The sequence below is a fragment of the Oenanthe melanoleuca genome, chromosome 3, assembly GCF_029582105.1.
Source record: "Oenanthe melanoleuca isolate GR-GAL-2019-014 chromosome 3, OMel1.0, whole genome shotgun sequence".
NCBI lineage: Eukaryota > Metazoa > Chordata > Aves > Passeriformes > Muscicapidae > Oenanthe > Oenanthe melanoleuca.
Genome location: NC_079336.1, coordinates 105,051,990 through 105,069,511, shown reverse-complemented (window position 1 = coordinate 105,069,511; position 17,522 = coordinate 105,051,990). Strand labels below are relative to the sequence as shown.

The 17,522-nt window shown below is 43.9% G+C and overlaps 1 protein-coding gene across 1 annotated transcript in view; it reads right to left on the bottom strand.

Moving 5' to 3' along the window:
• Positions 1 to 49: 49 nt before the first annotated feature.
• Positions 50 to 17,522, bottom strand: part of ABHD12 (abhydrolase domain containing 12, lysophospholipase) — a 37,456-nt gene continuing 19,983 nt past the window's right edge. The window contains exons 3-13 of the mRNA XM_056488772.1: positions 14,701 to 14,806; positions 12,425 to 12,544; positions 9,550 to 9,580; positions 7,077 to 7,122; positions 5,747 to 5,876; positions 4,337 to 4,374; positions 4,083 to 4,162; positions 3,555 to 3,637; positions 2,756 to 2,834; positions 2,365 to 2,492; positions 50 to 2,012 (exon numbers count right to left, since the gene is read on the bottom strand). Of these exons, the coding sequence (XP_056344747.1) occupies positions 1,973 to 2,012; positions 2,365 to 2,492; positions 2,756 to 2,834; positions 3,555 to 3,637; positions 4,083 to 4,162; positions 4,337 to 4,374; positions 5,747 to 5,876; positions 7,077 to 7,122; positions 9,550 to 9,580; positions 12,425 to 12,544; positions 14,701 to 14,806 (881 nt within the window). The 3' untranslated portion in view covers positions 50 to 1,972. The remainder of the gene's footprint in view (positions 2,013 to 2,364; positions 2,493 to 2,755; positions 2,835 to 3,554; positions 3,638 to 4,082; positions 4,163 to 4,336; positions 4,375 to 5,746; positions 5,877 to 7,076; positions 7,123 to 9,549; positions 9,581 to 12,424; positions 12,545 to 14,700; positions 14,807 to 17,522) is intronic.

The window sequence follows — 17,522 nt, the reverse complement described above, 5'->3', positions numbered from 1 at the left end:
ACTTGCTCAATGTAGGCAAAATGTCCCAAAAACTGCTAGGTAAGACTGGTTAGGCTAAAGTGATCAGCAGTCATGCCTTTATTAAAACTACACCACTTTTAGAGAAACAGTTCAGTTCAAATTTCCAAATATATCACCGGCCTGCTAACAGGAATGGTGGTGGTGGGACCACCAACAGCAGCAATTCTTGTGAGCTCAATCCCACCTCTGTCCTACCAGGAGGAAGGAAGGCAGCCAGGCCCCAGCTCAGGCTGCAGTTTGCCACAAGCCAGCCGCCAGCAGTAGCATTAACTGGAATGTGTGTTACTCTCCAGAGCCAGGTAAGTATTTCTCATCTGTCAGTGCGATAAATTATGGTTGACGCACTGGCACTGAAGTGGCACAGCTACTTTATGAGTATCAGGGGTCAGAAACCTCAGGAACAACCGCACTAATGGCAGAATCTTGGTACTAGAACAAGCTACTGTCTCTTTTGTAACTAGTATGAGCCTGCAGATATAACTCTGACGTATGCTGAGCAGTTTATTACTATGCTATACACCCCTGACCAGACCCTTGGGGCAGCACAATTCCCTTTGAGCATTAGTGACTAAACCTACAGCACCTGGTACTGTCTGTATGGACTGACAAAGGGCAGGACCCCAGCGAGGCAGTGTTCAGAGGCACTCCTCTTTCAGTGCAGAGCTCTTCACTGGCAGAAACCAGCCCCCCCCTTCTAGCCCCAAGCAGGGCAAGGACATCCCCAGAACCTCTCCTTGTGGGAAAGGCTGATTTCTACTTCTGCCTCCTGGAAAACAGCTGTCAGAGACTAAGATGTGCTACTGGAAGTGCACAGAAGGCCGCAGGGGGAGAGATAGGGAGTGGCACCCCAGACTCATTTTTGTATCAGACTTATTTTGCATCACTGCCTGCTTTTAACTACAGTGTAACAGCATTGCCACCAGGACAGAAAAACCTGACCCAAGGAGTTAAAAAGTACTTGAGCAAAAAAAACCACCCTTGCCCTTCTCACCAAAAAGCAGCACATGGCTGTCTGGATGTGTACAGGGGTAATGGAAGACATTCACTCCAGCAGCCTGGGCACACACTGTTCATGGAAGAGGAGATCAAGCGAAAAAGCAACCTCACACTTTCTGGCTTAAACACCTAAGTCTCCAGTTTATATACATGTGTCATTCCAATCCTATCAGGAAGTACTTGTGAAGAAGGGGAGGAGGTCCACAGAGGATAGCAGGAATGGGAGCAAAAAATGATGTTGAGAAGGAAAAAGATACAGGAAAGATAAAAAGGCACTAGCCTTTCCCATTAAATAGATGTTTCAGAAGGAAGAACAAAAAAAACCCCTTTCATTTTATTTCCAAATGTGTGCAATTACCCCAACACTTGCAGCACATTGTGACTGAAGAGCTAAATAAAAATACCTCTCACTACCTGGATCCTCCATGTATTTGTAATTACAGCCACTGATCAAAAAGGAAAGGCAAAACATATTTTCTAGAAAGAGAACACCTCAAACTCAAGCAAGACAACTGCAGTAAGAAGACATGGCAAAAGCCATTTGCCTACAAACATATCTCTACATGATCCAAAAACAGCAGCAGTGTTTAAAAGTGAAAGAAACAACCTTGGTCATGACACAGTGTCCTAGGAACATCTGTCCTCAGCAGTACCACGAGGGATGGGCAAGGCTTTGCTGCACCTACATTTTTCATGGTGTGGTACTGGCTCCTGGGCTACTACCACCCCTCTATCCAAGTCCAAAAAAGAAGCAAACAACTTCTTCCTTCTGCCGTCAGAGATGCTGATGCCAGAAGCTGGAGTTGCCAAGGATACACATCAGGACTGGAATGGGAATCCCTGACCTCCTCTAGTGCCAGGGATGCAAGAATGGCAGACTGACCCACAGGGAGTGGGGAGGAAAAGGAGAGAGAGGAAGGAAACTAAAATCTCTGTGCTGACAAGCAGACAGTCTTCAGTGATGATGCTCATGTTCAGATTTTCCCAGAAATTCCCTAGAAAAGGAAATGACAGTGACACTTGGCTCTTCTATACTCTGGTGCACGCTACAGCCTACAGGTCTTCCCATTCCCCTGGCTAAATCTTATGGCTCACACATCTGCAGTTACAGGGAACAGCACCGAGCTTTGCTCTCACTCCCATCAGAGGCTCCCACTGACAGATGCTCCTCCAGAGCATCCAGCTCACAGCAGAGATGAGCCAGAAAGTGGTCCCAGATTTCTGTGGCTCCCCTTCCCAAAACCTGCTTTGGAAGGAGGTGGAGAGCTCTGGCTCCTGTGCCCCGGTATCTCCCCAGCTGTGAGAGCAAGCGGTGCTGAGGTGCACAGCCCAGCCCTGTCCCATTACCGCAGTATCCGAGGTAGCTCTGGACTCCTGTAGATGTACTTGTGCCGGTAGCCGAGGTCTGTGTGGAAGGGCACAAACTGCACCTTGTAGTCCCGGAAACTCCGCGATGTGGCTGCGATGTTGTAAAGCTGAACCCAAAGGGAGGCAGGTGAGGGACTCATGTCGCTGCAACCCAGCTCCCCCTGCCAAACCCACAGCCCCCCTGAGGCCTGGATGAGACTTGAGCAGCTTTGGTAGCTCCAGCCTCATTTCACTTCTGATTTGCTACCTCCAACACTACAGAATCTGCAGTCCCTCTGGGCTGTGTGTTTTACACCTTTCCATTACTGACATGTTGTTCTATCCACACCCATTCCTCCCACCAGATCAGTTTGCAGAGCCACGTGTGTACCTTTTTTCCCAGATGAAATGGTACCACTGGATCATCCTCAGCATGAAGGATGAGTAGGGAGCAGGAAATGTATTTCACACTGTAAAACAGACAATGTCACAAAGGCTCATAGCAATCCCATCGTTCTCTGACACCAACACATAGACATTTTTAAGAAAACTGTAATGATAAACATGTCCTGTGGGTTATTAACTACAATTTAAAACCTTATCTGGGCACCATTCATTTGATCAATAGAAAATTTACCAGTGAAAGACATGCTCATAAATTTTTTTTGCTGCTTAGACCAGAGAAAAGTAGCTTACTCCACTGTAAATCACCCCACCCCCCAGGTCTGGTTTGGTTTCAAGACTGCAAACTTAGGATGCTCAGGCTCTTCAATTCAAGACTCAGTGAAAGGAAACAATGTGATTACAGGCAAGGTAGCTTAGGCAAATACACAGCAAAGAAATCTTCCCAAACCTTCCTTCCATGTTCCAATGCTACTTTTTAACGTGTAAGGTACACTTGAAAAGCATAAATGGCATGAACCAAATCAGCATATCCCTGAGTAATCTCTGTTCTCTCTGTTGCATCTGTCCTTACTATGAACAACTGAAAAAGACAGAGCTCCGCTGTGCTGCTCCTAGGGCTGTGAGAGTAAATGAAATCACTCCAGTAAGAGCAACGCAGCAACAAAAAAAAGTCACAGAGTGCAGTCTCATGTCTATTCATTGATAAATTGTCTATCCATCTGTCATTAATGCCTGCCATGGCTTACTGCAGCCACAGCTGGAACCCCAGCAAAGAGGGAACTCACTTCTCATCGTTTGCAAATTTAATTCCACTTGTCGTAATGGGGTCAAGGAAGAACCAGTCAAACCCAGGGAAGTATCTGTATATCTGAGAGGAAAAATGTGCATTAGTGGCAGGCACCAGCAGGCCAGTGATACAAACAGCACTAACATGGCAGGCCACTGCCATCCCATAACATCCCTTGCTCTTTGCAGTAACACTGCCCCTGTTTCCACCAGCACTGTTCTTCCTCCCCTGTTTCAGGCCTACCTTACCAGCCTGCCCTGTGGGTGCTTGCATGGTCAAACCTCCAGGTATTGTGCAGGACTGGACTGGGTGTCTGCTCAGTTCAGAGTCAGTTCATTCCCATGCTGGACACATGGCACTACTTATTGTGTGTTCCAAGCAGCTGCCTCAAGTGTAGTGCTTGACCCCTGGTGTTTACAGATATCAGCACTGCCCCACAATTCGTGCAGTTAGCTCAGCACTTTTGAAGGTTCATTTCTATGTACACAACTCCATGCCACTAGTGTGAGTGCCACTGTGTACTTGCCACAGAAAAGGGGTGACTTCGTGCCTCCTCCCGTATGTTGGTGAATGGAGATTCCAGGATCAGGGCATCCGGGGGTGTTTCTGAAAAGCCAAAAGCAATGTGCTGAAATGCAGGGATGCAGCCAGCCAGCAAGGTCAGGGTCTGCCTCGTGAGAACAGCTGCCACCACAGTGTGCCAATGACAACTCTGTCACTGCCCCAAACACCTGCAGGAATCTGGGACAGCTGGGAAGCACATCCACGGATCACACTTACCTCTCTCGCAGAGGCGCCGCACCAGATTTGTTGCAACCCTGGAAAGAAGAAAGAGCATTGAATTGGCACGGGTCCTCTGCAGAGCAGCAGCTCCAGAGATGGCACAGGTACAACTCAACAGCCACGAGGTCGATCCCTCACACTGCCTGAGGTCCAGCTTCACGTACTAGACTGCCTCAAGTGACACAGTGTTTAAGTGAACAAGTCCAAGGAAGAAACACACCAGGGATGTGTGGACGGAGTCCTTTCAGGTGGCTCTCAGGCTCCCAGCACATCTACAGCAGTGTGACACAGCCTCCTATCTCTAGAACACAAGGGCTGAGCAAGCAAGAGGGGATTGCAGGGGTATAGGCAGAGGGGTGCTTTGTTCCAGGCAGCCGGAATGCAGCATCCCAGGACTACACTGCAAGGAACTCCCCTAACTGGGACAGAAAGCAGCAAGGTCTTCCCTATGCATCACACTAATGGGACAGGGATACTTGCAAAGTTGCCAAGTGCTCCAAGCACAGCATCACACAAACCTTGAACTCCAGACTGGCTGTGGTCACTAGAGAACTCAGCTGGGGACCAGTCTCAGGACACTCTGACTGCAGTGTTGGGAAACAGCACAAGCATGCTCTGACCAAGAAAGGGATTCTGAACAGGGCAAAAAATATAGAGGACAAGACAAAGAAAAAAATCTTTGTCTTGCCTCAAAGAAAGCAGGGTGTTTAGTACCATAGCAATGAAGAGCCACTTCCCTGAAATACCTCTCTGTCCCAGCATGTGTTTCACAGCCTTTGTGTCTTACAATTTATCTGTACACAGCTCAACTCAAAAGTAACTCTTGTATTTGCCCTCTGCTCCTCCACCAATCACAAGGGTAGGAGCTTATGGTGCTGAACATGACTTGCCTCCAGACAGCCATGGAAAGGGAGGAAGCAGGATATAAAAGTTAAAAACCTGAAGGCAAAGGCACTTGACACTTTGAACTTCCCTGTTCCAGGCATGACCATGCAGAAGTGGCCAGCAGGCATCTGCACAAGCACTGATTACACACAACATGCTCATCAGGACCAGGAGGAAAACCTTTTGTAAGGAAAAGGCACAAACAAGCGTGGCTGGTCTGAGACACTCCAAATACCAGAGAAATCTGTTGTTCTGCTCTGAAAGACAATCTGCAATCTATTCTTCTAAGTGTCTTTCTACTGTGAACCCTCTGGACAATCAATGAAGGTTCAAGATCCATTGCTGCAGCCCTTCTCACTCTGTACACTGCAAAGGGGGAATCCACCCTCCAGAAATTATTCCACAGATGCCAAGCCAAGCCAGCCCAAGGATTATAGCAAAACAGCACCTTCATCCAAGGTCAGTGCTTAATGTTCTTTAGAAGCTGCTCCCTTAGAAGTGCCACTAAGATTAAATGCTTACCCTGTGCCCAGGGAGTGTCCCCATATATAGACAGGGTTGTCTCCACTCCGTGCTTTTATCCAGTCAAACACATGAAGGGCGTCGTAGGTCATTCCCCTCTCTGACGGGCTGCCTACTGAGTCACCCCAGCCTGGAACACAAAGAGTCCTGCTGAGAATCGCTCAAACTGCTCAGCAGAGCCAGCCAGCTCCTCCCATGCAGCCCCTCTGACACTCCAAAGGGACCTGGGTACTTTCTGTTCACTGTGCACCTCTATGACTTGGGGCTGAAAGCCCTGACTGACTCACAGTCATTTAATCCAGCTGACTGCTGTCTGCCAAGGAGTTTTTGTGGATTTAGTCAACAACAAAATCAAGGACTGGATCTCAAAGACTGCTACAACAGCATTCTTGCACGTACCCACCTGCAAAAGCCCAGCTCCCAAACCTTCCCTGCTTTTGCATGCATGGAACCAATCTATAAGTGGAATCTCTGACAGCACAGGATTGGATGCTTAGGGCCAAAACCCAACCATGTCTCACAGAGCTGTTGCAACATCAGTTTGTCTGTGCTGTTTGATCAGTGCCCTCCAGCAATTTTCCACCCTCCTGACTGTTTTGGCTCCATCACCATTGCAGTACATCTATACAATGTATGCTCTTAGCAGCCAGCACCCCACATCCCTTCTGATATCTAATAAACAGCCACAGAAGCAGCTGCCAGCAGGACTGAAAAACAGGGCAAGCTCCTACAAATAAACCTTTCCCAGGTGTCTTCCTGATAAAAATGCAACAGATTAATTTCTTTCCTGTATCTGCAGAGGCATTACACTGCAGCCATGGCTTAAATACGAAGAAGGTAAAAAAACAGCAGCAGATGCCTGACTGCTGGTGCAGAGGTGCAAAACAGTCATGGGCTTCTGCCAAGTATTGTTAGCAAATCATTTACTCTGTCTTATCTCACCTATGAGCTTTTAGAAGGAAGTAAGTGCAAGTTCAGTTCCCTATGTGACCTTAGGAAAGTCAACAAGATATTATCCAAAAGGACTACACCTAGGCAAGCCCATCAGCTTCCATATGTGCACCTGGGGGGTGCCTTAAGTGGATGCTGTGACAGCCTGTGTGCCTGGGGCTCACTCTCTGCTCCTTAGCTCCCAAATCAACAAGCCCAGTGTATGAGGACAGACAGGAGCCAGAGCCCACCCAGCTGGACATCAGGAAGCAGTGCTACACAGGAAGGCATTGGAAAGAAATTTCTGGACATTTTTTGGATACCCATGAGGGGAAAAAAGAGAAGTAATAACCACACCTAATTAGCTGGTAGCAAGTATTTGTAAAAGAAGCCCACATACCTCGATAGTCAAATGTCACCACGTGGTACCCGAGGGAGCTGAGAACCTGGAAGGCAAAGAAACACTCAGAAACCCATTAGAGTCTTGCATACCAGCCATGCTCTTGCATCAGGCCAAAGTGCAGGGATTCATTTTATAAAATTACTGACATGTTAAATGGCCAATTTACAACTTTTCAGTGTAGCAGGTATAGAGCTTTTCAAACACTCATCTCAGCCCACTGGTTTTATTCCATTTGTTTCCTGGAACTCATATCAGGCTACCTAAGATGTTGATTATCCCTTTAACAGCTTTGACCTTAAGATCTGCAAATATCCTAGTGTTTCCCCTACAAAGACTTTCATGTTTTCCCGTGAAAGAGTACAAATGCTTCAATTTTATTACTCAAATTAGCATAAATGTAAGCATAACATAAAGAAGCCCATTTCAGAAGGCTTAAATATATAGATCAAAAATGAGCAGTTGCTCTATTATGAATATTTATGTTATAACCAATGGTAATCCTAACAAAATCTGTTAAAAGCAAGTGAAACCACTCAATGTTAGACCAAATTGCTTGGAAAAAGTGCATTGGTAAAACTAATACAAGCATTCCAAGCTACCATTGCTTCATAGGAACCTAACAGCTCTGTGGTAGACAAAAATCAACAAAAAGTTAAAAAAGGTTTAAAATCTTGCTCTTGTGGTCTATATATGATACATGATTTTTTTAAAAAAAGCAGTATTAGTATTATGCTATACTCTCAAGAGGAAATATAAAACCAACATCATTTCTAGTGGTACTGGGACTATTATAGTCTACAAATGAAATTACATTTGTCAGCCAAGTATTACTTGCAGCACAATTTTTAAGAGATTACATATATTGGGTAGATTTTATAAACAATTAAACATTTCACAACCACTTTGGGGCACATGATGTCAAGTGGAACTCAACACAGACAACTGGCACCTGCCTGGAGAGAGCACTTCCACTGTCCCACTAGAAAAATTAGGTGCTGTAGGACAGCTGCTTCCATTAGAATCACTATATGATATTTTTACATGTTCACTTACACAATGGATTGCCTGACTGGACATGCAGAAGATTAAGTTGCTTCCTGAAAAGTTTGGTATTTAGCTTTACATTGTGATTTTAGTCTAAGATATCATATACAATCTTGCCTTTTCCAGGCCACTAAAAATAATTTAATCTGTTGAGAGCTCACCTATCTTCCATACAAGTTTGCCATGTGTTGGCTGCATTGAAGGCCTATTAAAAGCACCAGCAAAAAGGACAGCATCCCAAACTGGTTTATTCTGGAATAAGCACAAACCTGGAGTTTCTAGAGTGGTTTTGCTAAGCTCATATGTGTGTTCACACCGGTTGAAAAAGGCAAACTAAGCAGCCTGCCTGCATGTTCTCAGAAGCAAAGAATACCAGACCCAGAAAGAGAAACCTTGGGTTTTGGTAAACTGTGTTCTCTGTATATGTACACACAGAAACACACCAAGTCTGTATATTCTGAAGCACTGCTACTCCTGTCCATCAAAATCAAAACCAACTCCTCTGCCAGCACAAAATGAATCACAGGCACAGGCTGGTTCCAAGAAAAATTATAAAATAGATCACCATACATGACAGTCTCCTCAACCAATTTTCTGCATCTTAGCTCGTCTTTTTTTTCCTTAAAGGAAATGAAGTATCACCTTGGGGTTAATGAAGCCTCCTTGGGGTTGCTAAACACTATTTTCTAAGCAATCTGAGTTTAAAAGATTTTGCAGCAGGGGATCTTACATTGAATTGCAATAAAGCTTTATGAGTGCCAACACTAACACAAAGAGAAGAACAGACTCAGACCTCTCTGAAATGAACCAGCAAAAATAATTATGGCTCTTTCAGAAACATGTGATATGAGATCAAGAACTTGTGTGCAGGAATTTCAGCCAAAAGAGTTTAATAAAATAAATTACCCCAAAAATCATTAGACAAAACACTCAAAGCAACTGTGTTCTCACATAACTCACACCATAGTGTTACACCTGGGAAATTAATTGGGTTTTCTACAAAACCTTCTGCACGTTCGAGATGGCACCACTCATACAAATGCACTGCGCCATGAGACAAGAGGAAATCCAGGCTGAATACTCTTAAATGATACCTTAAACTAGTACACTAAGCTAATCAATCTAATTTGGGCTGAAATTAAGTCAAACTTTTAATTTTTCCCAGAATCTGTGTTGGTTAGCTCAGTTGGAGCTGGCAGTTAACAACAGCACATAAAAGACCTTTCAAACATTTTGAAGATGGGACAATTGTGCTCACAGCTTACAGATCCCTTTTCTGTGGGAAAAGGGAGCCTTCCTATTTAAAGGGCACTGAGAGCCTCAAGGGCTGTGCCTGTTGACAGCGGGTGGTTTGAGTAGTCCTCTCAACTCTTTGCACACCTGATGTGCTAATGCAGCTCTTTGGACAACACAGGCAGCCACTTACCTTGTAAAGCTCCACCCGGTGATCCCCTCCTCTGCCAAGAGCCATTGATGAAGAGAAAAGGAGAGGAAAAAATAAGAAAAAACATAAAACAACCAAACAAAAAGAAACAAACACAAAAAAACCCAAACCAACCACATTTGAGCACTTAAGTTCCCAGACACTATTTCCCAATTGCCTCAGGCAATCTAACAAAAACATATCAAACACAAGAAACTCCATAACTGCTTTGTCACAGGCTTCAAGGAGACAGCCAGGCTTTGCTGAGCTATGCGGGACATAATTTTGAAGTCAACTTCTCCATGTAAATCTTGCCTCACAGCAGGTAAAAATGAACTTTTCAACCCACCCTGCTATTTGCCGTTTTTCAAAGCCTGTAATACATCCAGAACAGCCTGTTCCTTTTGGCTCTGCCTACTCTGAGCTCTTGCCACAAGTGCTGTCCCAGCCAGCAGCCCTGACTCTCAAAAGTTTGATGCTCCCAGTAGAAATCATGACATTAAGCCAAACAGGTGTCTCTTAGATTTTCTCACCTGGCTCCAAGCATAGGGAAAGAAAGGACATGTGCAAAAAAAGTGAGCAGAGAAAAGCAGAGCTGAGCACTGTAAGTAAGTTCAGGGGAAGAACCTGATTTTATTTATAAATATAAACTGAAACCTAGACAATGGAAAGGAATGTGAATGTGCCATTACATACCTTAAAATATATGCACAACATGACATGGCTAATCCATACTCAAATCCATACTTTAGTCTAGTATTGGTATTATAGTAAATGTGCTCTTGCACTCATGAAAACTCTAAAACTTTCATCCTATGACTGGCTTGGTCAGTGCAGCCTCTAAACCAAAATGCCAAATCTCCCTCTAAGGACACATCCAGTTGGCAGTCAAAAGTTGTCAGCTCCAACCATGCTACAAAATACCTAATGCAGTCAAAAACACTCAGGGCAAAATCCAAGAGGTTGCTTGTAGGTAATTTTGAATCATATAAACCTGAACATGATGATCCTCTTGTTTGAAAAGTCACCTTTCACATGCTCACATTTGTGCTTTTTCATGCTTTCCTTGAAGTGTAACAGAGGTATTTTTTCTAAGGGAATCAAGTACATAAAACAGTTTTTGCCTCAGCCCCAGATCACTCAAGCCAAACCAGGAAGCCAAGGCAGTGCCTTTTACTCATGCATAATTCAGCCCTTGGACAAGAGACTGAATGTGCAGCACAGAAACAAACACACAGCAACACACATTAAATCTAAAATGGCAAAACCAAGACACCTCCAGCTCCTCCAGTGCACAAAGTGAAATGTGAAAAATGTAACTGATCCCTAGTTCAGCCCTTTATCTCAGCATTTGGGGGAGTTGAGAAGGAGATCTAATCAATACACACACAGCAGAGATACTGGCCCCAAATGGCCACCATTAAGCTGCAGAGTATAATATCTCTTAGTATATTTTACTACACCAAATAAAGGCTAAAAAGAACATAGTGAAGAAGTATTTGAAAAACAATGCCACAATTTGATTAAGCCTTGCAATGCCACAAGAAGGCAAGGGCAATTTGCAAAAAAACAATCCCTTCATACATTTCCTGGGTTGCAGCACACATCTCCCACATTGTGCCCTTGTACCAAGAAAAGCACACTGCTGAGACAAGAATTTGTGTGAAAAATGCTCTTGTTATGTAGAGCCTAGCAAACCTTCACTACCAGCACAGCTAGAACACTTCCTTTACATCATAGAACTTGTTTTCCTGCAACGTTGCTGCTCTTGCAGAGTGTCTATGGGCAGGCATCAGCTTCAAAAGAAAGCGCAATCAAGAAAAAACATGCCAATGACTGGCACTCAAAATTCAGCAGGGGGTTGATACTCTTTCGTAAAATGCATGTTTTTAAGAGAAAAGACTGTGTTCTAATGAATGAACAAAAGCACTGTAACGTGTGGAGAGGTGGCAGAAAGAACACGATACTGAGAAATATCTTCACATTAATGGTTTTTACCATCCAACAACAAAGTACAGAGAACTAGCCTACCACTTTAGCCAATAAACAGTCAACTATAAAAAATACAAATTTTAGAAGTGCTCCTGGTCCAGACAAATGTCCTGGACAGATGCAATAATGAAACAAGATGAGCACATGACCTTCCTCTTTCCTTCTGATTTTCCTTCCTCAGAATGTGTTAATTAATCCAAAATAAACTCACAAAAGGAACTGGAAGGTTTATTTAACGCCTGTGAGTCACATCTACAGAAGCACTAATACCATCCCATGTCTCCATTCAGAGACTACCATACTGAAAAGAACTACTTCTCATCACCTGATTTAGGAAGGGTCACAGGCTTCTGGCATCTAGCAGGGGATACATGGTAAACTATAATATCAGATATCTCTGATAACTGCAATAAATCTCTTCCCACATTCAATAAATGGAGAGGGATCACTCCATAAAACATATGTGCTTTCTTTTAAAAGGAGAAACACCAAACTAATTTCAGACTTCATTTTGGTTTTAATCATAGAATAGTTTAGGTTGCAAGTGGCCATCAAAGGCCATTTTGTCCAAATCCCCGATAACGAGCAGGAACATCTTCAACTAGATCAAGTTTGCTGAGACCCCAATCCAGCCTGACCTTGAATGTTTCCAGGGATGGGGCATCTGCTACCTCTCTGGGCAATCTGTTCCACTGTTTGACCACCACCCTCACTGTAAACAATTTCTTCCCTGTATCTGATCTAAATCAACCCTCTAAAACGAAAATCCCTTGCCGTTTAACTACAGCCCCTAAGGAGTTTTTCTCAGTCTTTCTAAATGTGCTGAAGCTGTGACAAGCCAGGAAAACACATCCTGAAACAAAGCCATCAGCGCTTTGTGCCTCACCTTGTTCCTGCATTGCCGTGCAGGTAAAGGATTACAGGGTGGCTGGAGCCCAAGGCCTCTTCGAACCACAGCTGGTCCTTCCCTCGGGCATTCTTCCACAAGGCTGCAGGGACCGTGTGCCTGTGTACACAAGGAAAATTTACACTGTCCTGCTGCTACTCAAGTGTCTGCCACTTGAATTCTGAGATTTTCTGTTCAGCTCCTTCACTTGGGATTACACACCTCTCACACACTTTTCACAAATCTGTCCTGATTAGCTGACAAATGGTCAATTTGAAAAGGCAGTGGCTACACTTATTTCTACATTTTCACCTCCCATCACCATTGCCTTCAAAACTTAGGGCTGTTTGTGCAAGCTATCACACTTCAAAGGCACAATTATTGAACTTCCTGCTTTTCTGGCAAAAGTATCACAGCACCTCAGCTTATATGGAATTTAATTACTTCAATTAACATACTTTTATACCATAAACAAGATTCACTGCTAGGTGAGCAGATGTTCAAAAGAATCAAAGGCAGTTTGGCTTGGAAAGTATGTTCAGTGATTAAGAGGCAAATCTGACTCTATAGCCAGTCTGAGGAAAAGGAGGAACCCAGGCTCTGAGGAGAAAATCATGTGTTTTGTTTTCAGGCACGAGGTTCTTGAAGGTCTAACATTTGAGCTGAAAAAGTTACAATCTGCAGGAGATGGGAATTTTTAACTCACAACAATTCTTCTGTAGATAATGTACCTAGGTGGCCTGGCAAGAAATAACTCAACACTGGTGGAACAGAAAGAAGAATGACAGACTGAACAGAAGGTAGGCAATTAAACCAGACAATTAGAATACAAACACAAAGTACATGCCCATAACCACCTCAGTTGTTGAGAAGGGGGCTGGCTCACAGCCATCAGAAGTAATTTAAGTACTTAGATGCCTTTTTACCTGAAAGGCAAACAAGCTTGCACCTACCACACTGATCCTTCCCAGATGTAAAGCTCAGAGGACAAACTAAAAGGGGGAAAACAATGTAAAAAGTCTACTTTTTACATGCATGCAGCCATCAGAAACCAAGGTCTTGAAGAGGTAAAAAGCCTCAGTAACATTGAGACTCAAAAATTTTTCAACTGTTCTGCCCCAAGACTTTAGCAACTTCCAAACAAAGCAGGCTGAGGAGTTTGTTTAAACAAATACACCAAACACAGAACCTTGCACTGGCTTTTAAAAGCAAGGTTCCAAACTTTTGCGAAAATTTTCCATAAATATCAAGACAAATGACCGCCTCTGAATTGCCACCACAGGTTCTGTTTTAGCGAAGATGCACAGTACACTTGCAAGAGAAACAAAATACAAATCTCAAGATTGTAATAAAAACTTATTTAACAGCTTAACAGGTAGAATTCTAATTGTCCAAGTGAAGAATCAAACCACTATTTATCAGCATATCCTGGAAAGACTGAAGTTTTCAAGTTTCTAAACATACCTTTCACTGAAATTTACTTAAAGGAAAAAAATTGTCCTAGTGATAATTACAAGAATATCTCTATGCATTTAAAGGTTATGTACCCTATGAAGAGAAAATCTCAACTGCATTAAAGGACACATGTAAGTTACTCGCACAATGGAAAACTCCAAATCCTGCACTTCACAGATGTAACATCACTGTCTGTATTAAGGGAACACCTCCTTCCCTGCATACCTGACACAATCCAGGGTAACAAGGAGCTAAAATGAATTTTACCTACCCAGGACCAGAAAATCATCTCTGTGAGAAAGAAATGACAAATGAGCTCTGACACTGTCACCTGTTTTGTAAAGAGAGTAAACTGTGTGTTCTGTTTTCACCCACTCTCCAAATCTTGCATATGTTTTATGAACTGAATATTCTTCCTCCTACTCTGAACACTTTGATCTGTTTTCCAATTTTCCCCGACACATATTTTGCAAAACAAAATATGAATCAGAGTTGAATGACAAAACATCTAACTCCATGGGTCGGGTCTGGTCTGATCTGGAGGCAGGATCTTTGTAGTGATGCAACCTTTACAATTCCGAATTTTCATGTTTCTCTGAATGCACAGATTGTCTGACTACGTTTTGTGCATTACTGATCCAGGCTCAGATGAGTCCCAGAGATTTGCATACTTTTCAACATGAGCTCGATCACTTGGCAGGGGAAAATACTAAAATCCACAAATGAGAACATGCACAGCAACAAGACTGAATAGGCAACACCAAGAACAAAAAGAAGGATAAAGATGCATGGCACATACTGCACAGAACTGGATTCCTTACCAGACTCCAATGGTTACATCCTCCTCTGGCTGCAAGTAATAATTACAGGTGTGGTTTAAACCTTGATCCTGTGGCCTTTTCAAGTCGATGAAATACGGGACTCTCACTGAAATGAAAAAAAAAAAAAGAAAAAAATTAATTTTTACCATTATTTTCTTACAAACCTGCTTAACCAAGGCACTGGAGAGTTGTACAAACTGCTCCACTGTTCTGGGAAGACCTTTTTGTGTAGAAGGATGAATTTGGTGCAGCTGTGATTTAAAACGTGAACAGCAAAGAGAGCAAGACAAGAAGACATAGGCAGCCACCAAAAAAAACAGGGAACAGACAACAACTTTCCTTTGACAAACATTTAACCACCTCTGCCCAGTCTGCTTTATAAATTGATGCTGCATCAGTAGCGTGGGTTAGCTGATTTGGATTCAATCTTTTCCCATAAAAGGAGCTCCATTACAGCAGAACCAGGAAGTCTGTCCCCTTGAGATTTAGTGGTACAGCAATTAACACACCAAAGCTTTTGTGCTATTGACACAAAAAGAAATACTGACAATGGCGACAGTTAAATCTTACTTCACTTACCCTCTAAAAAAAATTAAACTTTACACAAACATAAAACCCAATGCAGATGACAGCCAATGTTAACTAGACAAATGTGGACCCTTAGACTACAAATCTTTACCTGTGCAATTATCTGCTCTTATGCAAAAGCATATGGGAGAGTCTCAGACAAGCCATGCAGGACACTAGGGACCTGCTGGGTCCCATGAGGGCTGTGGATTATTCAAGAGGATGGCAGGTTCTGCAGGCAGGGTCTGGACAGGCACACAAGTCACTTCTACCAGTGCTCTGGGAACACCATGCAACCTCTCTGTGCCTTTGTGGTGGTTTAACATCAGCCTGAAATTCAGGCCTTGGACCCTTAGTGTCCCCAACTCCAGAACACCAGGTGTTGCCCCCCGAGGCTCTTTTTTGCCAGAGATTTCAGGAAGGACCATGCTTCTCAGCAGCAGAGCACAGTTTTTACATTCTGTCCTGTCTTGCCTGGGCCAAGAGCTGCTGCATGGGCAGACTCCTGTTTCATTTGTTCAAAGGCTTGCTGCTGTTCAGGGCCCCACTTGGAATCAATCTTCTTCCATGTCACAAGATAGAGATGGCTTAGAGTCTGGCTGTGCTCTAGGATACACATCCTCCAAAAACCCACAGCTCCTAGGAGAGCTGTGTTTCCTTCTTGCTGGTCAGTGGGGATACGGCTGCCATTCTGTTGACCATGTCTATTGGAATCTGATGACATCCATCTTGCCATTTTACTCCTAAAAACAGAATTTCCTGGGCAGGTCCTCTGACCTTACTTTGTTTTGTGGCAAAGTCGGCCTTCAGGAGGATCTGGATTATTTTCGCAAAAACTTCCTCTACTGTATTGTCCCAAATGATGATGTCATCAATGTACTGTAGATGTTCTGGAGCTTCACCCTTTTCCAGTGCAGCCTGGATCAGTCCATGGCAGATGGTGGGGTTGTGTTTCCAGCCCTGGGGCAGCCAGTTCCAGATGTACACTTCTTCAGGTAAAGACAAACTGCAGCCTGCACTCTGCTACTGAAGGAATGAAGAAAATTGCATTATGGAGGCACCACTGACATTTTACCACCATGCAAGTCAAACCACAGGGTACCTCATGGTGTGAACCCCCTCTCTCTCAAGCAGGGAAGTGCCTGCTCCCAATAGCAGACTCTGGTCTGTATTGGCAGGACATGAGACATTCCCTCTTTGAATTGCCAGTGGTCTTCTTTAATTTGGTCCTCTTGAATTTTTTCTTTAATTTACATTTTTTAATTCCTTAGACAGTCTTTCCACAGATGAGACACAGGCCCATACCAGGGAGGAGATGGTTTCTTCATCGGGCTGGAGTTTGGGAACCAAATTGTCTACTTTTTGGTCTCCTTTTTTCCAAGATACCAATACTAATGAGCTGACACACGACACCAGCATGCTCAACAGGAACTTCCAACACATGATTTGTGCACACTGGATACCATCTGGGTTTACAGGGGATTGCTCCTTCTTTGAATCCATACAGATCACCTCCACCACAGCTGATTCTCTCAGGTACTGGATACCTTGCTCCATGGTGTTCCACTTGTCTCTGTGCACTAAAAGGTCATTCTTGCAAAGGTATATTTTCCTCATGCTTAACAGGAGCCACTTCCAGAGAGTTTCCAGTCTTTTCCCAATCCCTAGCTGATGCCTGCATCCTGGGAAGCCAGGAAGCCAGGCAACCAGAGATTCACCCACAGCTCAGCTGAGGGTAGGGATCAGGTGATTATCTCTGGCTCTGCCTCTTCCTCTGGTTGTGAAGGTCCTGCTTCCTCTTCATCTCTCACTACACAAACTGATCTGGTCATGGATTTCTCATTCTGTATAGAGCTGACTGCTCCTGGCACAGGTTCAGCTCTGGTTCAGCTGAACTTTGAGTGGCCACACTGCCCTGCTGCTCTGCTTTCCTTCCCCTCCTCCTGAGGGTGCTGTCCAGTAACAAGCAGTGCCCAATAATTAGCACTGCAGCAACTTCCCCCTTCTGGATCTGCCATGGTTGATTTTCTTCCAAATATTCTGCCACTTTATCAAGGTCTTGTATTTGTTTCCAAAACCACTGGAGAAGAATGCTCCTTCAAAAGCTGGCTCATTTTCTCCCACTCTCCATGATACTCATGACTATCCCACCTCCAGGGTAGGTTTCTGGACAATTTCCCTACAAATCTCTGTCCTAAACATGTTGTAGACCTTGCTGAGGAAACCTGGCAAACATAGCAACAAGAACATGCTAC